The sequence below is a fragment of the Eucalyptus grandis genome, chromosome 8, assembly GCF_016545825.1.
Source record: "Eucalyptus grandis isolate ANBG69807.140 chromosome 8, ASM1654582v1, whole genome shotgun sequence".
NCBI classification, from domain to species: Eukaryota; Viridiplantae; Streptophyta; class Magnoliopsida; order Myrtales; family Myrtaceae; genus Eucalyptus; species Eucalyptus grandis.
The window spans coordinates 29001813-29027629 of record NC_052619.1 but is presented as its reverse complement, the minus strand read 5'-3'; the positions used below and the strand labels follow the sequence as shown (position 1 = coordinate 29027629).

The window sequence follows — 25817 nt, the reverse complement described above, 5'->3', positions numbered from 1 at the left end:
CGGCGACGGCGAGAGAAAGAAAGAGAGGGAAAATGGAGATGTCTCTGGCTTTTGAATTTTGGAACTGGCGACGACGCGACGACGACGATCCTACAAAGGAAAAAAATTGCTTTTTGCCCCCAAACTTGCACGTTTTCTCGATTTTTGTCTCTATTTCTTTTAATTTATCTAATCAAGTCCTTGAAAATTGCACGTAACCCATTCGATACCGGACTCGGACCCGATTATCATTCTGCCCTATTTTACTTTGTTGGAGTTGACTCCGAGAACAAAAGCAATTTAAAGACTTGCTCAAGTCCAGAATCCCTCCACTCCTACTCTAATTCATCGTAGCCCACATGTTCTTTGTAGGGGGCAAGAATTTCAACTCGGAAAGCTTGAGTGCAATCTCCGTGCCGGAAAAATTCACCCGTGGTTTTTATCTAATCAAGGTTTTCTGTGAGTTCTGAATCGACATATTAACTCCGATTATTGACCAAAGCAAGAGTTAGAAGAGCTTGATTAGAAAAATTCATGCAAGTTTAAGCACTTAATCTAAGAAAGTGAAGAATTAGCGACCTGATTATTTTCTCCGTTGGTCGAAGGCATTTTCTTTTGTGCTTTATTATACATTTTTTGTTATCATGTTTGTTATTCTAAGGATCTTCGATAGCCAAACTATGCACATGCATTGCATGTACCCACAATATTGACATTTGGAAAGATTTTGCAAATTTATGTTGCTACGAAATATATAGATCGTTAATTAATGGAAATAAACTATTTACGCAGTATGAAGGAATTTTACACATATGAAAATATTTCATAATTCGAATTTTGTTAATAATATAGTTCAAATTGGGATTTTAAAATTAAAATATGTAAAAAATAGAATACATGAAGTAATCAATTCATTATTTTATTTATCGATAGAATTAATCAATTAACGATGGGCAATCCCTTTTGTTTTTGTCGAAAAAGCTTTCATAGCATTCTCATTTAAGTGAAAGTTTGAATAGATAAAATGTGTGTTTGGGAAGACTTTTGAGGAAAGTCTTTAGAAAAATGCTAAAACCTTTGAATTAAAGATATTTTTCAAAATGCAAACTGTGTTTGGTAAATTATAATTTAAAAGCCCTTTGTAAGTACTTATGAGTAAAATGGTGTTTGGGGAATCACATTTACAAAAACTTTGGTGATTAAAAAAATTATGAAAAAATAAATAAAAAAGTTCACCGGCTAGCGGGCGGCCGCCGGCGACCTCAGGGTCGGGCGACCTTCGTGAGGATCGCGACCTAGATTTAGGTGCGCCGAAGATCGCAAGACCTTGCGGTGACCCAAATTTGGGTCGCTGGAGGTCGTGCGACCTCGCGGCAATTGGCGCAACCTAGATGGGTCGTGTCGGAGGTTGCGCGACCTCACCGCCACGGATCCGGGTCGCGGCGACGCAACTTGTTGGGTCGCGCGCCTCGCAGGCGGTCGCCGCGACTCGCCGAGGTCGAGCAATTGGCCGGTGATGGTCGCCGCGACCTCATCGAACTCAGTCGTGACCTTGCCTACCTCAACCGTGACCTCGCCGGCCTCTCAAGCTCGTCTACGCCACCGGAGAAGAAGATGAATAGTTTTTCATGAACAGTGACATGGGCATTTAAAAAATGCTTAAAGCCCAAGGCAACCTAGGGCTTGCCTTGGGCTTTCAGCCTTTGGAATGCCAGCATTACTTGAAGGCAAGTTTCATTGGGTGTTCCCAAACACTTAATATTTGGGCAAATGGGCTTTGGACCCCCAAAGGGCTTTCCAAAGCGGTTCCTAAACAGAGCCAAAGTACGAGTTTCAAAGCACAACAACTCCAAAGGATAAATTGGGGGATAAGCAACCCAATTAACCAGCAGAGACTCATTTCAATGGGCCTTCACAACCCAGCTTGTCACTTGATTATGCTCTCTTATGCAATGGGCAACTATTAGGTTGGTAAATTTTTTTACACGTGATTGGGCTTTGGTATGATCAGCATGTGCACTTCCCAACTAACTTGATTTGTGCCCTCAGCTATCACCTTCATCAGATCCATTCTATCAATCTTAATCTCCATCTTCAGTTCAATTTTTCCTTTAAAGTACTTTAGGAATTCTAGCATAGCAGTTGCCTCCGCCTATCTCACTGAGATTTCTCACCATAGAAGCAAATCCATTGATGAGGATACCCCGACTGTCTTGACATACACAAGCAATGCCCCTTCCCCTGTTTCTTTAGCATAAGATCCCATCCATGTTGATTTTAAGCACACTTGAGGGAAGGGGAGTCCAAATCGGAGGTATGTTAGTTCGCATTTGTGATTTTCCTTCCTTCTTTCCCACCCATATGTTTAAGTTTGTCTCCATGGCCCTTACTGAGGTGATTACATGCTAGGGATTCAACATTTTAGCTCTAAACACCCAGTCGTTGCAAGATTTCTAGATGTGCCATAATAATAAGGCATGCTGCTCAAACGATATCAAAGTATATCGAAAATTAACCAACCACTCCTCTATTTAGGTCACTCCATGAACATAACTTTGTATGTTTACCACAATAGTGTTCTAGACTCGTTGAGTCCATGGACACAAAAGGAAAAGATGCTCAATGAATTTCAAGTGCTAATGACAGATTGTGCAAGTGGCTTCAGGTACAATATGTCTTTGAAATAAATTCTCTTTGGTTGCTAGTGCATTCTAGCAAAGTTGATAAAGAAAAAGAAAAATCTCTTTTTGGGCAAGTTGTATTTTAATATTCCATATTCTATTCCACAATTCTCTAGAGGTTAAAAAGGATGATGATGATCAATTTTGTTTATGGATTTCTCCTTACGCCCTAAGATTATTATAGGCACTCTTGATTGTAAATTGGCCTATTTTAGTCAGCTTTCACATCAATTTATCTCATGGAAACTGAGAGTTAAGTTAGATAGCTAGAATCTCCTAGGACATTTTGTAGTCGAACATCTCTCTCACTTTGTTTTCTTTCCAACTAGCTTCATCTTTGTTTATCAACTCTGATACCTAAAATTAGGGATGAACGGTTCCAAGTTTTTTACAGATTTTGCCTAGAACTTGGAATCTACCATTGAGTATAGGTTTGCCATTTTTTGGAACCTAGAACCTATCCGTCGGAACCAAGAACTTGAAATCTACCTTGCCACAAGTTCCAAGGTCAGTTTTAGGTTCCAACGGGTCCTTTTTTTTTTTTGTTTCATTTTTAGTTTTTTTTTTTTAAAAAAGAAGAAGAAATGAACGCAACAATAATAAATAAGCTTGTCATTTATCAAAAACAATACAAAAGAAAGAAAACTATCAATGGAGGAAAATGAATTCTTGACAAGGAATTCAACTAGATAAAAGAGAGAAAAAGAAGCAAAAGTCTACATTGAAATGGAACAAAATTCACTAGACCATAAACTTTGTTTGGGAACTTTGTATCAAGAAATTTATAAACCATAAAACCAACTAGACCATTAAAAAAGGCATTAAAATTGCGAGTATGAGCATTAAAAGAAAGATGAGTTTTTGGTCCTCAAACATCCATGAAAATTTGTTCCAAAATTTGATCACCTAAAATCAAAAGAAACAACAATCATAATTAATAACTTAATAATAGATTTAAATTTAAAATTGAAGTGTTGTATATCAGTTATTTGCAATTATAACTACAATGTTTTCTTTGCAACTGAAAGTTCACCATATATAGGGTAGCCCGGCATTGCAATTTGTGTAAGTGCTCATTGGACATGATGAGAACTAACATCTTCTAGAGCCTACATAAAAGAGCATACCACGATACTTAACTTGACCATATAATCAACCATATATGAGAACTAAAGCCGTCGGATGGAAGTGTAAAATAAGTATTAGATGCCTTACTGCATATATATATTTTTGGGTGACCCAGGAACCCCATACAGGCTGGTAGCCGAGTAAACCTGGAGGAACACATAAGCGACGTAAGCGGGAGGACCCACCACCCTCGGCATCCCACTTATGACCCCAAGTGACTATGATGGGATTCGAACTCCTCCCTTTCGTGAGGGGGAGAGAACTCAAACCATCGCGGCCACCAAGGCGGTGGTTGCCTTACCATATATATTCATTCTGCTTTAACTGGTAAACTCTATTTACCGATGATAATTTCCTCATTAAGACAATCCATATCTTAAAAAAAAAAAAGATATTAAATAAAATATTCACTTATTATATATATATATAAGGAATTACAATATATAAAAATATAAACATCACTTACCCAACTCAATTTTTTTCATTCTTGATGTACTCTTCAACATTAATCGACACACGAACAGTTCTCAACTAATCTTGAGTGCAAATCAAAGCCACTACTTTGAGAGTCAAAGAATTTCAAAAGCTATCAAGCACACGACTCGATATACTAAAAGTTGACTCTAAAGCAACAGTAGTTATGGGAATAGACAAAATATCTTGAGTCATCAAAAGGCCAAGATAAAAACTTTTTCATTTTTTTCTTAAAGATACTCATCAAGCTCGAATTTGTTGGTTCTAGGATCTAATACAATCACAATCGACACTATCATACTTACTTTATCCAAACTTCCATAGTTTTTGTCAAATTTTTCTTTCGATTTTGCACCCATAGCTTGAAGCTTAAGATTCGAAGCATCGGCTACATCTTTCAAATCCATTCAAAATAATCATTTGAAGTAATATATTAACTTCTAAATATTCGATTGATGGCATCATAAAATTCTTTTAAAAATTTTGAAAAAATAATAGCGTTTTTCCAATCATCATCTTAAGGAATTTCATGATTAAGTTCACTTGTAAAAGATTGATCATCTTCTTCCATCATTTCAAAAGCTCTTCTATACTTTATGGTGATATCTAACATGAGATAAGTGGAGTTCCGGCTAGTGATAACGTCAAGAATAATCGAACCCTATATACATTTCTCCACCATTTTCTCAATCTCCCTACCTCTTTTACTATGCATTACCACAAAATTGATGATTCTTTTATACAACTTCTAATTTTTATCAATAAAATGTGCAATGAGAGATAAATAATTCAGATTTTGAATGGAACTCCATGTATATGTCGTGATAAACGTTTGAAAATAAGTTTTCAAATAAGTTTTTTTCACAGAAATACAACTTCATGCAATCTTTTGCCACTGCGAAACGTGATAAACGTTTAAAGAGAGATTGTAACTCACTGACAAATTCACGAAATTCAATACGCTCGACTAAGGAAAAATGTTGTTCATCAAGGATGATGAAAGGAGCTAGCATTTGTTTACAACATTCTTGATAAAACGACCATGTCAAAAAGACGCTACTAGTATTAGAATCTCCTTTTGCCTTACCAGTCATGTTTACATTACATGGTGCAAAAAATTTATGCCTCTTATCTACATTATGAGGAAACTTCTTACACATGATTAAGTGCTTCCTCATTACAGAAGTACCATTAGCAATACGGTATTTAAGTATAGACCCACAATGAATGTACTTCACTTGATATATTTATCCATCCTTATCATTGATTCTCACATTATTATTCTAGCATTCGAATGTATATTTTTCTATCACGATGAGGAAGACGAGAAACTAATACTTTATTTGTGGCACTTATGATAGGGGATGACTCTTCTTCATTTTCATCACCCGAAAATTCCAATTCCGTGATCGGAGTCATCTCTTCACATCCCTCCACTTCCATTAACGTGTCATCTTGATACATTAACTTCGCACTACACAACAATAATAGAATATAGTTAGGAATTTCAAAATAAAGATTAAATATTTATTTTATAGCAAAACAAACTACTACTCATGAATTTCAATTTGGAATGATATGTCAAATTCCAATTTGAAATGATATGTACTTGTACTTATTCATCAGTTGGAATAGGTAGATGAAAGAAGTCATTAAGCAGGTTAATCTGGTACAACACACCAGACTAAGATTGCAAGGGGAGTGTTTGGACATATTTAGGCATAAATAAAGTAGAGATAGGTATCTCCTCTTCAAGTTCCAATTGAAAGGAAAAGTCTAAATCTAATAAAAATCGTGATATCCCAATATTAGCCTATAAATGGAGGTGATTATTTTCTTTAAAGTTCATTCAGCAACATTGAACTAATCAATCTAAGACTGAAGAACATAAATAGGCTGCAAATTCTTAAGTCCATCGATACAAAATCCTGTATCTTCTTCTTGCGTTGCCAAGATTCATCAATGAAATAAGTTACCAAACAAAAGTATCGAACATCTCCAGAACCAGCCCAAGCATCTATATTGAGGTTAATTCTACTAGGCAACTTATCCAAGACCTTAAAAACCTTTTGCTTCTCTTTTTCGTAGATTTCCAAGTAGCCGGCCTCTATTTTATTTGTTGTCACATGCTCAAAAAAAGGCTACAAATTCTTGACAAATATCTTGAACCCATTTCCACCAAGCAAACAATTCAAACATGATAAAGAATTCATGAAAAATAGTACATTAGCCTCAAGAATTATGAGAGTTCATGCATTTCTCAAGACTTTGGCTTTGGATTCAATCGAAATTTTCCATTTAACTTCAACATCTTTAATGATTAACAAAGCAAATGTTAGAAACAAAATCAATTTCATCTTGAGCATAAGCAAATGACATTAGAAAAAAAAAATTAATAGATGCTTGCATTTTCGTATGGCATCAATTTGATTTATCACTGATAGGACAATGTAGAGGAAGTGCATAAGTAGAGGTTGAAGCAAAACAGACTGCTTTGTCATGTAGAGTAAGAAAGCAAGAGACATATAAGTTACGTAACAAAATTCACAGCAGATTCCAAGTTAATCATTAATTTGTCAATACAACCTAGAAGGTCTTTCACTAACAGCAATATTCTGATCAGATAATGGTAAAGGAAAAACAAACCAAGTATCTAGAAGAAATCAATAGGACCAGTCTGTAATTAGTTGTCGATATAAACCATGCATTCAAAAGAAAAAGACAAGATTGGAAGTTCAGAACCTAAAAGTTGCATGCACTATAAGACATGAATTATACGGAAATCTACTTCTACTATGATAGTGTCGAAATGCACCAATTGCTTTTTCGTATAGTTTACATAAAGACAAATTCAATCTAAGCAACTACTATTACAATAGCTAACAACCTCCGAGAGAGACACATTTCGAATGGAAAATACACACATGAACTTGCTACCTCATACAAATGCGGCATCTAGCAAGTCCTTGTATAATTTAGCAAGCATTGGCATTGTACGAATCATTGAACCGTACCAATCTAAGACTGAAGAACAAAAGACAAGATGGCGTAGAGATTGGACCTGCGATTGAAGTGATGGTGGAGGAGGCGTAGTCCTTTGAGGGGGGCAAGGGGCGTCAAGTAACATCGAGGGGGGCGAGCGACGTCAATGGTGACGAGCGATGGCGCATCATCGTTGAGGGAGTGGAGGACACAATATGGGGGAGTCGGGGATAGGGAGTATTTTGGGGTTTTAGAGTGAAAGAGTTGAGGGTGGCAAGCGGCATCCAACAAGGGGGTGAGTGGCATCTAGTGACCTCAAGAGAGGGGGCTAGTAGCGTTTAGCAGGGGGCGAGTGGCATCAAGTGAGGGGGATGCGGCATCAAGGGTAGAAAGCGATGGGGAGTCATCGAGGGTGAGTGTCGTCTAGCCGGGAGGGGGGCCGAGTAGCGTCGAGGGCAGCAAGCGGTGGGGCGTCGTCATCGAGGGAGTCAAGGACAGGGGTATGGGGAGTTGGGGACAAGGCGTGTTTTGGCTTGGGGTTTCAAAGCGATAGAGTTGGAGACAGGGGTTGGGCGAAGAAGGATAAACGAATTAAAGTATAATTAGGGTTTTTTGGTTTAGGAACCGAATCTAGCCTCTCTAGAATTGGGAACCGCGCTCACCCCTACCTAAGATGGGTCATCTCATTTGTAGGTCCACTAATCAAACCTCTCGATAACCATTGATCTTCCCTTATGCTGTTTTTTTCTCAATTTCCAACCAACCACTATATTGATTGACTTATAACATTGCATTCCATGACTAGACTTTGCTATCTCCAAGAGGCTCATGAACCATTTTCTACATGTAATATATTAGTATGTGGATGATATAATCATTTAAAAATCCAACTCCAAAGAGAATGAGGATTCTAAACTAGCCTCCATGCTTGTCAACCCAATATTGCCTCTTTGAATTTAACCAAGTCTTGAAACCTTAATCCATCCTCATCCTTTCTTGATTTAAGAGTACCCCGGTTTCTCCAATGCAAACCTACCTTAATTTCATTGTTTTTCCACCAAAAAGTGGCTATCTTTCTTTCATTAGCTTGACAAATGGATAGGGGAACTTTAAAGATGGATATAGCATATTGCGGTAGAGCTTACACTATAATTTTAAGGAGAATTTCTTTCCCTATCTTTGATGAAAAGTTCTATTTTCAACGTTCAAATTTCATGTTAACTCTTGCATGGATCCAAGCGAACATTTGTTTTTTTTAAACCACCCCAATCGGAGAATATTCCGAGATACTTCCCTGTCTTTTCTAAATTTGGTAGTCTTATTTTATATGTCATATTCCTCCTCAACTCGCTTAGGCAGTCTTTGCTGAAGAACATGCCTGATTTGTTCAAGTTTATGGCTTGTCTAAACGTGAAGTACTATTGGTTGAGGATCATAGCTACATTCTGACATTTGATCAGATTTCCTTTCAGGAATAATATTAAATCATCTGCAAAAAGTATGTGGGATGATGATGGATACAATCTGTTCAGTTTAATTTCATTAATACTTCTATATTTTACTTCTCTTTTCAGCAACATAGATAATACATCAGTCACAATGATGAAGAGATGGGGAGATAGGGGGTCACCTTATCTAATATCGCGAGGACATAGGTTTCTTGTTAACTTTGACATTGAATGACACTGTAGAGACACATTTTATAACCCAAGAGATCCATATATCACAAAAACCTATTTTAAGCACGCTTGCTTCAAGAAGGCCCCATTCTACACGATTGTATGCTTTATTCATATCTAACTTCAGGATTGCATGAAATTTCCTTTTTCTCTTTGGGATATCTAACTAATGAAGCACTTCCCGCACTATCAAGATATTGTCTTATATTTGTCTACTACTAACAAAGGCACTTTGCTCCGTTGCTATCAAATCAGGAAGTCATTGTATTAATTTATTTGCCATAGCTTCTAAAATGATTTTATATGCAAAATTACATAGGTTGATAGGTCGAAATTGTTCCAATTTCTCTAGATTATGAATTTTGGATGAGGGTGATATAGGTGTTGTTCAACTCAAGATCAAGAGTCCCTGAATTGAAGAATGACCTTACATCCCTAAATATTTTCTCTTGGATATCCTTCTAGTGATGTTGATAAAATTTTCCATTCAAACCATATGGTCCAGGAGCTTTCAAAGCGCCCAACTAGAAGGTTGCTTCAGTAACAACTAGAAGCTTGCTTCAGTAACAACTAGAAGGTTGCTTCAGTAACCTCTTCTTCTAGAGTCACTTCTCCAATCAAAACCTAGTTAGGGCCCATTTGGTTCAACTTTGGGGAAATGCCTTTGCATTTGCCCAAGTATCTTTAGAAGAATGGGCATTTTGTGAATGCTGAAGTGTTTGGGAACTCTTTTTATTTTGGTGCATTTCACAAAGGAGCTTTGAGCTGAAAAGAAAAAGGAAAAAGAAAGGAGAAAGGAGAAGGAGATGTTGAATCGAGGGAGGGGAACGATTGGGAGGCGGTGAAGGCCGGTGGGGGAGGCGGCCGTGGCATGGTGGTGGGGGAGGCGGTGGGTCGCGGCCTCGGGCGGCGTCGCCAGGGTCGCGCGACCCACGCGACGGCGGTGCGTGGCGACCGGATCGGGCGGTGCTCAGCCCGTCGCGTGGGTCGCGCGACCCGGGCGACGCCGCGAGGCCGCGACCCACGTGACGGTGGTGCGTGGCGACGGCGGTGCTTGGCGACGGCGGTGCATGGCGACCCGGATCTGGCCGGTGAGCACCGCTCAGCCCGTCGCGTGGTCGCGCAACCTAGGCGACGTCGCCCGAGGCCGCGACCACGCGACGGCGGTGCTTGGCGACGGCGTGCGTGGGCGACCAGCTTCGGCCGGGCGAGCTCCGCCGGGTGAGCTTCACTCTTGAAGAAATAAGTTCAACGAGGAAGACGATGAACAATAGTTTTTGAGGGTATAATAGGAAAACGTAATTATCAGTGAGGGCAATATTGGAAGAAAAAAAATTCATTAATCCCCTCTTCAGCATTCCGAAAATGCTGAATGCCCAAAGCAGGTCCCCACCTGCTTTGGGCTTTCAGCATTCTAGAGCATTCCAAATGCTAGCATTCCCCCAAGTATGGCTCCAAATGCTGAACCAAACGGTTAAAATTTTTCCCAAGGGGCTTTCGGGGCTGAAAGCCCCTTGGGAATGCTGAACCAAACAGCCCCTTAATCTCCTCTTTAACAATCCATAGGACCATATTGAGGTGTAAAGCTCTTTGAAATACTCAACTCTCATGTCCTTCAGTTGAAGGCAATCCTTTAAAAGCGGGAGATTTTCTTTTATTTTAAATGATAGTGTGGATAGCATTTGTATTTTATTTATTGTTGCAGCATATTGTAACTCAAAAAATCAGTAACTTAAGCTCACCGAGCAAACAATACAAAAGCAATCACTGTGAGGGCTGCTATATATCAAGTCATCGTGCAAAAGTTCCTGCATTGAAGAATTGTTGAAGTGGCATTAAGAAGAAGTAAATTAAGGAGCTTAAAATGTATCACTTCATAAATAGTTGCTGCTTTAGAGAATTAAATCACAATCTAAGTTTTTCTTGGGGGTTGAAAATTCACTTTCATTTCATTAGAATGAAGTTGGCGAATACACATCTATAAAAGCTTCCGAACAAAGGAGCTCCCAAAGGCCCAGAGGAGGATAAGAAGTCTAATTTCATGGCGGGCTATTTCTTTCTTTGGGCCTTTACAACCCAATTAGCAAATTCCGTTGATCTCTCTCTTCAATGGATTAATAAGTCGATTAAGTATTCAATGATGGTGAGGCTTTTAGAAACACAAGTTCTTATACCATTTTTGAATTACGAATAACGTTATTTTCCATATCATATGTAGAATAAGTCAAATCAAATATTTATTTTCATGGGGCACAAGGGACATGATTATTGCGAACTGGAGCACTATCTAACCTAGACTGTCATGGATCTAATTAATTGCATATGTTAATCAAGATGGGTCTCATATAATCAATAATTGCGACCTTATAGGTCCATGGAGTCATGATCCATGCAAAATGTTTTCTCCTTTAAAAATAAGTGGGTTTGCCAAGTATGATTTGTTGAGGATATTGGACCACTCGTTATAAAAAAGAAAAAAAATCAACGAATCATATGCTATCATAACTATCAATTGTAATTCACCCGGTCCATCTAAAACCTGATCAAGGTAAGACCCACCTATCCCATGAAGGCATGTGGAGCATTGGACCTTCTGACACATTCCAACTTTTATGAATCATAGGAAGGCCCCGCAAGGACCAATCGGAGGGAGCAAAAAGATCACTATATATTTACCTAACATTCGTGTGAAAAACCAGGGCCTAAGTTTAATTTTTTCACGATTTTATGTCATTGGGAAACCAAACTAATAATAAAAAAAATTAAAAAAACTATGTCTCTAAGAATAGATGGTATGTGGAGATATTCATAAGAAGACTTTTTGTTGCTAATTTCTTTTTTGAGCAATATATCATTATCTCAAACAGAAATTATCGCTCATAATTCACATCACGATGTAAAAGTCTTTCTAAATTATTCTTTAAGGTTTATTAAGGAGCACATAAACCATCATCGTGTCACAAAAAATAAGAACGCAATGAGCATAATGGAGAGCCAACTTGATACGAGGTGCAAAATCTTTTCAAACTCAATTTTTGGTGAGAATTATGGGATAATTGTAATTTGATTTAAGGCCTTTCTATGAAGCACTAATCCCATTAAATCATCAAGAACGTACCACCCCCACATTCTTAATTCCATTGCGTCAGCAGACAATCTGTGAAACAATATCCATACCGACTTACCAACTAAGCTCCGAGCATCTTCGTCCAAAGTGCCATTTTATCTTTTATGTATTCCGGTACCATGTCAATTTATTTTCATTCAACTTGTAAAGAAAACTCATTGCCTTATCTAGTTTCATGGGCTTATTATGGTCCTAAGTCCTTCAATTATGGTTTGTCAAACACTTTCAGAGCCCAATTTTTTCTACATTAACAAGAAGATAGATATGCTAAACATGCATAAATCATTTTCCTCATTCCCCATACCCAGAAGATACTCATAAGATCTAGACACCTTGATTTTTTTCTTTTTTTGTTAGAGTAATAGACACTTTGATAGATTGCAATGGAATGCGACCCATCGTGCGGGAAGGGGGTAGGGGTGCGTGGGGTGCGTGGTCTTTTATAGGCTCCCATACTACAGCTTAATGGGAAAAAGGTAAAGCCACTCATGAAAAGCAAGGACTCCCCCGACCCAACATTCGAAGCAAAATATCCAATCACATCCAATATCTCATGCTTTTTTATTGGCCCAAACGCAATACAAATGTGTCAAATCAAGCAAAAACAAACAACACATTCCCTCGTGGCCTTCAGCCTTTTGAAAGACACAAGGAAGCATCCCAAGCTCCCATCAAAAGGTAGGGACTTTGCTAGGGTTTTTCACTAACACAAATCACTACCGACCAAACAAATTTCACGGTAAACAAAATCGAAAATGAAACAAAATGCCAAAGTGGGCATTGAAGCAAATAGCAGCATTTTAAGGAAGCTGCTATTTCTAGCATGAATATAGACAAGATTGGGATTAATTGGCTGATGCTTCTTTCTCCCACTCCCTTGGTCTCTGTACTGAACTTCATGTCATCTTCTTGCTTCTCTCTCTCTCTCTCTCTCTCTCTCTCCCTCCGTGAAAAAGTTTCAATCTTTTTTTAATTATATACTGTTTTCTCCTCCAGCCGCTTGGCTTTCACTGGCTGAAGAATATTCTTCTTTTTCTCTTTTTGTGGGTATTGGAAAATGAAGACCCCCAGGTCATCAAATCCACTCATGCTACTGAATTTGGGACTTTTAAACACTCATTAGACCTGTAATCATCATCCCCCAAAGCAAGAACCTAGCTCAATATCACAGGAAACTATTGCCTTCTGGTCTTTTTCTTCACAGGGCAGTTCTGATCACTGTCAATGAATGGAAGCCTCCTCTTGATGCCACCACTGGCATAGGTTAAAGATGATGAAACACTCCTCAGAACATCTCTGTGAGAAATTTTTGGCGGGGTCTTGAGTTTTTCCTGCTTCATTATTCCCTGAAGAAGGTTGTAACAGACGAATATATGCTCCTGTTGCAGTGAGACAAAAGAGACTATAATCAGAATTAACAATAAGATCATTAGGAAAGGGACAGCATATTTTGCAGAGACTCACATTATCTTGAGAATCCCATAATGAGATTCTACTTGTTTTAAGTTCCATTGCTTTTCTACTCAACTCAGCATCAGAAGATGACGATAGTACGGCAGCAGCAGCAATAACAGATGGCCTATAATCCACCAAATTAATCTCTGGCACATAAATTGAATATAAACAGATAAATACACGTTGTAGTAAAAATGAATACACACAACATCAATCTATGTACGCAAAAATGCTTAATCTCACAGATTAGACTAGCTTTCTTTTTACCTTTTGATAGCGCAAGAACGAGCTCCATGGCATTGAAGAACTCCCTCTCTCTGGATTGGCCGTGGAATTTAAGGACTAAATAGTGCAGATAAGAGAAGGGAGTGATCGAACCCAATTTCCACTCGAGTGTTTTCAAGATCAGGAGCTCGGTGTTCTGTATTATTTCACCCTCGAAAACGAAATCTTGAGCTTGGAAATCTGATATCGCAGGGACTCTGTACTCCTCCATCTTCGCCGCCAGAAGCAAGCACGCCAGCGACAGCAGTCGGACGGCCCACAACTTCCCGTCCTGCAAAATGAATCCGGCAATCCCAGGTAAATATCATTCAGAACCCGATTCATCAGAACCAGAAGAGACCCAGAAAATGCAAAAAGGGTCTCTTCTCTAGCTACTTAGAGACCGCACCGATAAGAAATGTTCGGATTTCCAAAGCATCGAATAAGCACTCGTGGACAAAATTCAAATGAAAAAAGAATAGGAGCTCGCTTACGGCTATGGAGCGGATTGCAAGAAACCGATCGAAGTAAGTGATGGACAGATAGGCAGTGTGCAAGTGAAATCCGAACGATTCCCTCCTCTGCAAAACGCAGACTTTCCTTCTTTTAGCAATAGCAATAACGACCCAGAAACGATAAAGCGGTCAACTTTAATGAGAGAACAATCCAGAGAGAAAGAGAGAGAGACAGACATCGAAAATCCAATCGATGGCGCTGGTGCGAGCGCGCTCGAGCCAGAGGCTGCGCGGGGTGGCGGCGGAGGCGGCGGAGGAGCAGCGGAGCGAGAACGGAGGGTCCCGGGTCTCTCGCCGGACGAGCCTCTGGATGTACTCGTCCTCGTCGCCGACGGCGAAGAAGAACTGGGTAATGGTCTCCACCGCCGGCGCCTGGTCGGCGCCCCTCCGGCGGGGCGGTCGTCGTCGTCGTGGGAGACGAGGAGGAAGGCGGCTTCGTCCTCTTGGCACAGGAGGGAGACAACGTCGGAGTCGTCGCCGTACTCCATCCTTCTGTTCTGTCTCAAGTTTTCTCTGCCTAAGTCTCGGGCGTGCTCTGTGTTTCCTCGCACGGTTATAGCGAAGTGAAGATCTCCGAGCAAGAAGGAATCGTGGGGGAGATTCGGCGCTGAAACAACGTTGACGGGATTGACAGAGAGAGAGAGATGAAATCGTGGGGAGCGATGGATATGGAGAGGAGGAGAAGGTGGCGCTTTCAGTGCCGCCAAAATCAGCGGGGCAGAGAGAGAGAGAGAGGGAGGGAGAGAGGTTATTTGCGGTTACTTATAGCGCAGTGTTGCTACAGTTGTTATACAGAGGGTATAAGTACATTCTCTCTTTTTTTTTTACCCCTAAATTAGGCATTGTCTGACTTTCTTTGCAAATTTTTTTAATATTCTATGTTTTTTTAAGGAGGTTGATGTGGAATTTTGAGAAGGGAGAGGAAGATAGTTTATATTTGCTTAGATTTATTTCTCCCTAGGAATATATTATTTGGGGTAACTGTATGAAATGAGCTTGACCGTAAAAAATGAAAAGACAGGATGGAAATTGCAATGAGACCTAGATAGATGGGGGTATAATGTCCACTTTTTAGATGAAAATGAGTTAATTGTTAAGGTGATCTCAATCGTCATTATTTTGTAGAAACGATTAAAAGCATAATGACAGTGCGAGGTCTAATTCTTGGCAAGTTTTGATTTGTCTTTGAATTATTTTTCATTTGAATTTGTATACTATGATTTTCAACAATTCGATGTTGAAGCATAATTGCCATTGAATCTTGACGTGAACTATGCGTTGATATTCATTGTGTCAATGGCGTCACAATAAAAAAAAAATCACTACAAAAGAGACATAAAGCCTAAAAGGAGGAGTGGGAGAGGGAGAGCTATGAGTAAGCTTCTACATCAATGGCCAAGGATGGTGTACGTCACCCCGGATGGCAATTAGAAGGTATTGACACCAAAACATAATCAATTTCTGAAATCGATGAGTGACGGACTCGGTCGATAAGACTTAAGTTTGTTCACAATAGAGTTATTAGTCCATAATATGAGCTTGTTGATAATGAAGAGAATCGATAAGATACGGTGGAAATCATTGACAAGAGCCCTCATTAGAACCTAAGATAAGTTAATTGACTATATCATCAATAGCAAGCTATTCCAGATTTTGGCTAACTGTTGGAATGGTGCAGTTAATAGGCAGTGGCCTGCCGGCACATCAAACATAGTGGATCGATAGGAGTACATTATTGCCAGGTGTTTAAGCCAGCATTCTCAAGATTGGTAATTACTTGTACATAATCCTTACTAAATAATAGGACATTGTGTCTATTACTTGTAATTTATTGTAATTGCGGACAGGATTACAAAGTTGCTGGTTTATTCAAAATCAAATAGCCACTTGTATGCAACTGTCAATAATAGGTTATATAAACCTGCGCTGTACTGTTTGTAAAGGTTCATTCAATCAACCATTGAACTCAATGTTCTTCGTAATTTATTTCCCAGTAAATTTGTCTTTCCTATATTTTTAATTTCCTCTTGTCCAAAATCAACGAAAGACCTTTCGCGGCATTTGTCAATTTAATTCAATCAATATTTAAAAGATATTTCTCTTTTTTAGTGAGCCATTTGTATGGGACAACTTCTGCTGAATCTGAGAAAACTGCAATAGTGAGGACCAGAAATCAACAAGAGGCTAACAATATTACTAGTAGCCATAACATGTTACCACCAACTTGTAATGAGATGGCTCCACATTCCGAGTCCTTAGCCATTGGAGGAGTGATGGAAGACAATTGTGCAAGAGATGCTGATCTTCCAAGGCATCTCAATGAAGAGCAATTGAGGTAGGTTGCACCAATTCTTACATGGTGTCAACATGCACAATTCGATCAAGGAATAGCTAAATGACATGGCCAACTACATTGTGAATCATATGTCGAATGTGATCAAGCAAATGGTCATCAATATTATCAATGGTGCCATCTCAAGGTTAGAATCGTCCAACTAACCACAATGACAATTCCAAGCGTATCTTGTTATAAGGGTATGTTCCCAGTCCATCTAAGTCAATTTAATCATGCATATAATTTAGGCCAAGTTTATCAACTCCGGTAGAGCTGTTGCACTCGAGACTTCAAATCAAAGCCAAAACAATAGTAGTAATTAAAACAATGCCGATCAAATAATCAAATGAGTAATAATAATTTGGTGAATCAGACTAATCGACAGAATGGTCAAGCACCAACTGTTGAAAATATTAGACCAACTGATGCAGTGGTGCCACCTAATGTGCTAAACATTTCCTGTAGGCCTAAGTTGCTAGTTAATATTAGCATCGCCTAAGGGGCAGCAACATGAGCAATTGAATCCTCAAATCGCTCCAGAACAATTTGCCTAAATAGTTGGACAATAATTAGAAATAGACGGACGTAATCACAGGAAACATTATCATAAGTGGGTTGATAATAAGACTTTTCTGGAAGCCTTTAAAACTCCTGATTTTGCCATTTTTACTGGCAAAGACAAACAAACGACTGTTCAACATATCGATCTATTCATAGCCCAATGTGGTGAAGTAGGAATAAATTAACTTTTTAGATTTAATTTTTTTACTTTGTCTTTATTAAATATTTATTTTATCCTATAGACTAATTTGTCACCTAATTCGGTTTGTAATTGGTCGGAGATGTAAGGATAATTCCGTTCTTCATTTTATAAAACTATACCATGCCAAACTTTACCAATACAACAATGAGTTTTTTGATGGACTTGTTACATGATTTAAGAAGGTTAGGAACATATGCCTCACTTCACTCTTAGAAAAAAGTTATAAATTTACTTTCGATGGGTTAAAATTTAACTTGAGAGAGATATTTGAGGGCTAAGACTTTGCTATTTTATTGCTAAGTATGAGCTGCTGCAGAAAGAAAGAGATAAGAGGCCACAAAAAGACTACAAGCAAAATGTGGCTGTAATAACAAGTCACGAGGATTATAACATTACAAGTGCCATAATTTTCATACAACGCTTATTTAAATGCCACAACTTGTTTTTTTCAATCAATTGAATACCATTAATTTATAAAAAAATGTTTACTTGGGTACTATAACTTTCAGTTAATCATCCGAGCATCATAACATTTTCCAAAAATGCATCAATGTGCCAAAAATTAGACGTGGCATGGCACCTAAGGTAAATTTTTCTAAAAAAGTCATGACTCTTACGTAATCGATTAAAATGCTATATGTCACTTAAGTGATTGGAGAAAAAAAAGAGTAAGTGTCGTATGAAAATTATGACACTTTTGATGCTCTTTAGGCTATCATCATGTTTGTTTTGATTCTTGCCCTGTCATGACTTCAAAAAATGTTTTTTCTTCCAAAGGATTACATTTATTTTCTCCAAATATATTTTTGGCTTTAAAAACCAGTATTATATATGTGGCTGAAAGGACGAAGAGAACCCTTGTCTGACGCAGCTAAATAATGACACGACCGTCAATTCTAAAGTTGAGCGTGCCTCACTAGTTAAAATGTATAAATCATATTGCACACGCATACACTCACAAATTAAGGATCGTGCATATATTTACACATCTTTTACATATTTTCATTTCATAAACAAGCAGGGGATATTAAGTCATGGCTGGCCGTTGAACGACGAAGAAATTTCACCAATAAAGTCTCCCAAAAATCAAAATTGCAATACAATTTTAGGAAATTATTATGATAATTGTATTCAAGGACTTAATTGAAAAGTGCACCGGAAGTCCTAAACTTACCAGGAAAGGTATTCTAAAACTTTCAAAAAGTGTAATTAAATTTTAAAACTTGTCAAAATTGTACAATCAAATTAATCTGTTAATTTTGTTCAACTTGGCTGATAGAAAATACCACGTGGCCTTTTTTTTTCTCTCTCCCACGTGATGATGACATGGCTAAAACTTAAAATAGAAGGTTAAAACGACATCATTTTGGTCTAAATCTAATTTTAATACAATTTTTATTTAAATATATTGAAAAATAATAAAAAATTTTAAAAAATACAAAAGGAAAAAATAGAAACGGAAAAAGCAAGCCCACAACCATTGTCGCCCCACCATCATTGGGAAGGGCCAGCAATAGTCGAAAAATCAAATTTGGGGGAGGGTTGCGACCCTTACCCAAGGGCCAGTGACTCTCGCCAATAGCAAGTAAGGGCCATGGCCCTTTTCCAAATTGGGCGAGGGTTGTTAGGGCCCCACAATCCCCGCTGACCATGCTTTGTCCAAGCCCTATGATCCTTGTTCACATCAATCAATCCTTTTGCAACGCCAATTATTGATTCTCAATCCGTCTGTTGCCTTACTCAAGCACACCCAATTCATGGTTATAATAAATGCCCGGCATGGGTTCAAGGGCACAACTCGTACCAACCTAATGCATGAATTTAAGGGTCCAACTTGCGGGGTAACGCAACCCTTTTCACGTTTGGACTTAATCAGGCTCGTTTCTAGAAATCTAAGCATTCTTTAGTGTTGGGGCCATTCAAAGTTCCCTTTGTTATTCTTTTTGGCAGGGAATTAGGCCACGAGAGATGGAAAGCTTGGGCACGAAAGAAAGCAATCGATGGAGGAGCGTCTCCACGTGCGAAAGGCTGGGCACCCCTTTGAGACTTTTGCTCACAGAAAGAGATGATGTATGATCAATTTACGAGGGAAAAAGAAAAAGGGAGGGTGGGAAGAGCTTTGCTCGGAGACGCTCCTCCTCTATCCAGGCACACAGAGTTGTCATCCACTATTCAGTATTTTAAGATGTGGAGCAGGTCTTGAATAAACAATCATCTTGCATTGGGGTTCTTCTGGCTTGGGAGTAAGTGCTGGGGGACTAGAGACTTTGACTCTGATAACTTCACAAGCCCGAGACGGTCAGCATCTTTGACTATTATTATGATGCTTGGCTACACGCCCCATGCCAAGCAAGCTGTAGGAGAAAGAGGAATATGAAAGAGGATCGAACTTTATAAATCTTTTCAATGACTTTTAACCCTGCTTTAGATGGATAAATTACAGATTCATGGAATGGTCGACTAACTTTTTTTTTTTTTATAGGGATAATAACACAAATGGTCCCTGAACTTTAGTGTAATGTGCAATTTGGTTCATGAACTCTTAATTTGTTCAATGTGATCCTTGAACTTTAACCTAATGTGCAATATGATCTATGAACTTTTATTTATTCAATGTAATCTCTAAAAATTTTGATACATGTTCAATACAGTCCCAGAACTGTATTAAAATGTTAGATATAGTTTTCAATGTAGTCATTTCATTAGTTCAAGACCTAGGACTACATTGAACATTTTCATACAGTTTAGAAACTATATTGAACATGTACCAAAAGTTGAAGGATATATTGCACATTAGACTAAGTCCAGAGACCATATTAAAAAAAAAAAAAATCAAAAGTTTAGGAACTAAATTACACATTTGAAATGACTGTTTGTGTTATTTTCCCTTATTAATAGTACAAGAGTTAAGCCAAAGTTCTAATGAATGGTCTTAAATATGAAAAGTAATGTAGTATGGGAGGCTGTGCAAGCGAAATAAACTAGGGGCAAAATTGGCTTTGGTATCATATGTTAGAATGTTTAACCTAAAAACTTAACTAATAGATGGAGGAAAACCACTATATATAAAAAGCATATAAACCCTGTAAACAAGCACTGAGAGATATTTTGATATAGAATGTCATTGTGAAATTAAATATCCAACATAAACTTAATCTATAATGCAAATAGATTCTCCAACCACTGAGTGGAACCAATTTAATGTTAGACAATTTATTTGGATATGCACTCTATCTTGGGGAAAATTATTCTATTGATCATAAACTTCTTACACGAATATCAATTCAGTTATAAACTTTTCAAATTTATCGATTAAGTCATAAACTTTTTCATAAGTCATTCTAGTCAATTTTTGTTGAAAATCTATAATATTGTGACAAAGCTTGAGAACTCAATTACAATTCGAAAAGTTTAGGATTAAATTTGTATTATATATAATAAGTTTAGGATTGATCGTACAATTTCTTCTTTAAATTGATATAACATGTTTTCAACTCTCCTGAACTAGTCGTGATCACCCCACATCTTAACAAGGTTCTATCCGCTTGAGAACTTGTGCCCGGTATGAAGTTGTTGTGAGATTATATATCATTTGGGCGCGATGCGTTCTAATGGATTTTCAAACAAAGGGGATCCAAAATTCACCTTCGCCCTGAGGAAACAATGCTAACCGCTACAATTCATGTCCTCTCGTGAAAATAATTGACTTTGTTGATTGAAATAACTGAAAGAAAAATGGATTTCATTCATCTTCACCTATTTTTCTTTAGGCAATTTTTTTTTGCTTCCTTGGACTTCCATGGTGCACCATAAGTAGCTTTAAAAATGCTAAGTGGAGTCTATTGAGATCTTGCTAGAGAGAGATAATTGAGACTATTCTATAGCTAAAAACTTATGGGAATCAAATTAAATATAGAGAATTTGTTTGAGAATGAATCCGCACAGTGATTTCAACTATGAAAAGGAGTGCTACGGCTTTTGAAAGTATTTGTTAGATAATTCAATAGCAGCATCAACTTTAAAGCCACGGCATATTTTGCAAAGCCGCTTAGCCCAGTTATGAGAAGTTGCAATTTTAAAACATGTACAACAAAACATATAAGTTTCTATACAGCATAGGTACCATTCAGCCATAGTTTACGCCAAATGAAATCCGAGGCTATCGCGAGCATCCAATAATCCTCTGATGAACTCCGGACTTACTATCTTCCATTGAAAACTCTTTGTAGGCTTCCATTAACTGTAGGGATCTTATCAACAAGTGTTCTCAAGAACGCTTACTAATCATTAGACCCGTTAAACGGGTGGGTCGGGTCGGATTTGGGTCGGGTCATAAATGGTCCGACCCAAATCGACCCATTTAACTCGTTTATGACCCGTTTATTGCAATGCAAAATTTTTGATCCATACCCGACCCGACCCATACCCAACCTATACCCGACTCATTTAATTAAACTTAATTTATTATATATATAGATATATATATTTAAAAAAATGGTATTGCTAAAATAATTTTATACAACACAAATTTAATGGACAATTTTTATAATTTTTAAAATAATTATTTTAAAAATCGAATTTTAATTATTTTTTAAAATAAAATTTTAATTATTTTATTTTTTAAAATATAACTTTTCTTTTTCTTTTTCTTTTTCTTTTTTTCTTTCTTCTTCTTCTTCCTTCTTTTTCTTTGGGTGGCCGCCACGGCGACTGCCCGGCGTCGGCCACAAGCGAGCCTCGAGCTCACCCGGCCGCCAACGCCGGCGAGCTTGAGGCTTGCCGAGATCCGACGAGCTCGAGCTCGCCCGACGCTAGCAAGCTCGAGTCTCGCCAAACGTTGGCGAGGCCGCCGCCTCGCCCGGATCGGCGAGGCTCGAGCCTCGCCGGACGTCGGCGAGGCCTCCGCCTCCCGATCCGGCGAGCTCGAGGCTTGCCGGCGTCGAGGCGAGGCTCGAGCCTCGCCAATCGGGCGACCTCGAGGCTCGCCCGGTCGCCGGCCATCGCCGTGCCGGTGACCGGAGGAAGAGGAAAGAAAAAAAAAGAAGAAAGAAAAATATAAAAAAAAAAGAAAATAAATGGGTACCCATTTAAGACCCATTTATTTTAGTTCTTTTATTTTAAACCCATCAGGGCACCTTATTTCTCAAGGCCTGACCCATTAACAACCTATTTATGCTTAAATGGGTCCATAAATGGGTTGCACAACCCATTTAACATCTCTACTAATCATGCCCAGCAAGGTAACATTTTGTTCTCGATGAATTATTGACTGTGTGTATCACGAGTGCGACCAATGCACAGGAAATCGTGATATTCGCTCGATTCGATCACTTAACAAGTTGCATGGGACCGTGAACCTGGACTAATGGATGTGATGATGCATTATAACTCTTTTTCTCCAACGAGTGATCATTTTGATCGGTGGGCTTTCACCCATCACTGCAGTCTTTCAGATCAATGTGGTCGGATTGCTTGGTGTAGACCCGGGCCATTTAGTGGGCCTTTGCTCGTGGTGATTTTCGCATTTCACAAGGGGAAAGAGATGTCTGACTCATCCTCTGTGGAGCCGTCCTTTTACAGCACAATCAAACGTACTGGGCATATCAATTTCAATTATTGGCATTATTCTCAATCGCATACTCAGGGTACATGAAATAGGTCGCTGCAACTCGACGAGAATCGAATTTTAACAAATCAAATCAAGTTGTATTCTGGAGGGATCTCTAGCGGTATTGTATATGAAAATTTTGCGACGGGCGGGCTTGGAAAGATTTATGCCTGACCTTTATGGTTGGCCCGGCTAAGGCCCGATGATCACCTCCGTCATGAACTGCCTTTTTTTTTTTTTCCCCTTGCCAGGACAAGAAATTTAGTCTCGATAATAAAAGGGTAAACATGTTAATGGTTTCTCTTGTGGGCTTCGGCAACCCAGCCTGCTCCAAAGTTGGTTTCTTTAAAGCAATGAATAATCTGGATATTAGAATAGGACAATAACATATCTTTGCATTTCAAGATATATATATATATATATGAGTTTCCCAACTAAGCTAATCTGAACTCTCCAAGGTGTTGCCTAAGTCCTAACTATAGACTCAAGTACAAGGGCTTCATGCCTTTTGGGAAAGGAGTGAGTAAGCTCTTCTAATAGAGTGAGAGACTCGGCCATCAACGTAGATGGCACTGCCATTGTATGAGCTGCTCCAGGTTCGTACGCTCCATCTATATTTATCTTATAAGCTTCGTCCAAGTCCATGAAAAATCATTGTCCTTGTTCCTAAATCTGCTCGATTTGCGGTTCCATCTGTTAAAACTCTTCAACCTAGGCAAAATAGAGTCGATAAGGTTGATTGTGTCGAGTTATGTTCTTAAAGATGGCTTGGTTGCATGCCTTCCATATATTCCACGATGTTGCAGCAACCAACTCTAGATTTAATGAGTTGCTCGACTTTCCTTTCAGAATCCCAAAGCAATCTTTAACTTGAGTAAGGCCCTAACTTGAGATGTGGACATTTAGGGTGCGAATGATAATCATTCAGGTCAAATTGATTTGTAGAAAAAAAAAAATTCTATTTCTATTTTGGATGAGTTTCTAAGAAAAATAAGCATTTGATAGCGACATAAATTTTTTTATTCCTGAAATAGAAATCTATTTGATAACGACACAAAATTTCTCATTTCCAGCGACGGTGGTGATTGACGAGTAGCGGCGACAGCAGTGGTGGCGACGATTGGCAACCAATGGTGGCGACTGGCGACCGAACATCGGCCGGCAACGATGAATGAACAACCAACTAATAGCAAAAACAAACGATAAGAATAATTTTTATTTCTCATTTCTGTTCTAGAAATTTAAAAGTAAAAAGTTTTTGCTTTTGATTTATGTTTCAAACTTATTTTGGAGTAGAAATTCTACTCTAGAAATAGAAAAATGAAATAGTTTTACCAAACGAATTTTTATTATAAAAACAAGTCTAGAATAGAAAAATAATTCTTGAACAAAAATAGAATAGTTATCGTGTATACCTTTAACATAGGATTGACCAAATTTCCTTTGTCCAAGGACACAACAAAAACAGGTGCTCCACAATTTCCATGCTTTGATTACCTAAAGAGCATGTGGGATTAGGTATCATTTTCCTTTAAAATAAATTCTCTTTAGTTTGAATTGGGTTTTGTCCCCTCTTCAAGCACTTTGAGAGTTCTTATGTATTAATGCCTATTTATCAGGTTCTACTATATTTTCTTAGTGAATGATATAGTTTATTTTCTGACCCAAAAAGAAAAATATGTTGGTGAATTTCTTTTAGGAATATTCCCAAGCATCGCTAGTGAGAATATCTAGTAAGGTAGGGCCCTCTTCCTCTTCGTATGCATAGCAACCCAATCTGGGCATGGATTTCTGAACCGAAATATCTACTTGCCCCCTCAGACAACCTCATCCATGAAATGAGAACTCGGTGGGTTTCTTCAACTCATGTCTTTGATTTGAGACGATTGTAATGCTTTTTTTAATTGATAAAATGTCATTTTATTAAAACATGATTATCTTATCAGATATAGATAAATAAATACAACATTGTAAAATTTCACATTAATCCGACGCTTCATATGACACTCCAATTCTCACAATGAATGGGAGAGGAGAGGACTTGGGGCTCAATGTATAAGCTTACTTACTCACTTATATGATTATCACCTCAACTTGTCATCTTAAATAGTACATAAAAGCTCATTTCGAAAGTTGACCCGCCCGAATCAAGTTGAATCGTTTTAATTCGGTAGCGAATATTCTTTTGGATATTCGAGATGATTATTCTCTATCAAGTGAGATTCATTAAAGAACGAGACTTGTACTACTTTTAAAAGATTTGCTTGGTAGATGTTATCGAGGCAGCGAGCAAAGTTAAGCGGAGGGGAATGATGTGAAAGGAAGGGAGATGACAATCGTGATATGACAATATCAGTTTCGATCGATCGTATGGAACTAGACCTAGTCTTCAACTTCGAGTATTAGGTGTTGCTATAAGTCAATTTGTGTTTTTATTAATATTTATATATATTATATGTATACTTTTGTAGGCCGATAAGTCACGTTGATTATATTTATAATGGTGTAAGGACGGAAGTTCGGGGGAAGTACTGAAATGCTGGGGACCAACGCGGAGGTAACGTGGACATGATTTCATCCTCGTGCTTTTTGGCTTTTCTTTCTTCTTCTTTTTTTCTTTCTTTTCCTTTTTGGGCAACATGCTGAGGTGTTCGAATTATCGGTCCCCCCAGGAACAATGCACTCCATCAAGAAAAAGAAAATTACTAAACAAATATTAAACATATTAGACCTTGTCATTTAAGTTCCAAATATTTTAATTTGATTAATTCGGTCCTAAATATTTTGATAAATTGTTAATCTAGCCTTTTCTATACATTTTGACTAG

The 25817-nt window shown here is 38.2% G+C and overlaps 1 protein-coding gene across 1 annotated transcript; it reads right to left on the bottom strand.

Moving 5' to 3' along the window:
* Positions 1-12597: 12597 nt before the first annotated feature.
* Positions 12598-16547, bottom strand: LOC104457402 (cyclin-D5-1). The gene is made up of 6 exons (XM_010072352.3): positions 16502-16547; positions 14462-15045; positions 14264-14350; positions 13773-14061; positions 13515-13651; positions 12598-13429 (listed from the first exon to the last, which is right to left on the bottom strand). The coding sequence occupies exons 1-6, from the start codon at positions 16545-16547 to the stop codon at positions 13226-13228; spliced, it is 1347 nt and encodes a 448-aa protein (XP_010070654.2). The 3' UTR covers positions 12598-13225.
* Between the last annotated feature and the right edge of the window lie 9270 nt (positions 16548-25817).

What these genes read in the sequence shown, in the direction of transcription:
- LOC104457402 (XM_010072352.3), bottom strand. Translation starts at nt 16,547, where the DNA reads ATGGCTAAGGACTCGGAATGTGGAGCCATCTCATTACAAGTTGGTG. An exon ending in CCATCGATTGGATTTTCGAT is followed by an intron (nt 14,351 to 14,461) that starts GTCTGTCTCTCT and finishes TGCGTTTTGCAG; the next exon opens with AGGAGGGAATCGTTCGGATT. An exon ending in TTGCAATCCGCTCCATAGCC is followed by an intron (nt 14,062 to 14,263) that starts GTAAGCGAGCTC and finishes TTCATTTTGCAG; the next exon opens with GACGGGAAGTTGTGGGCCGT.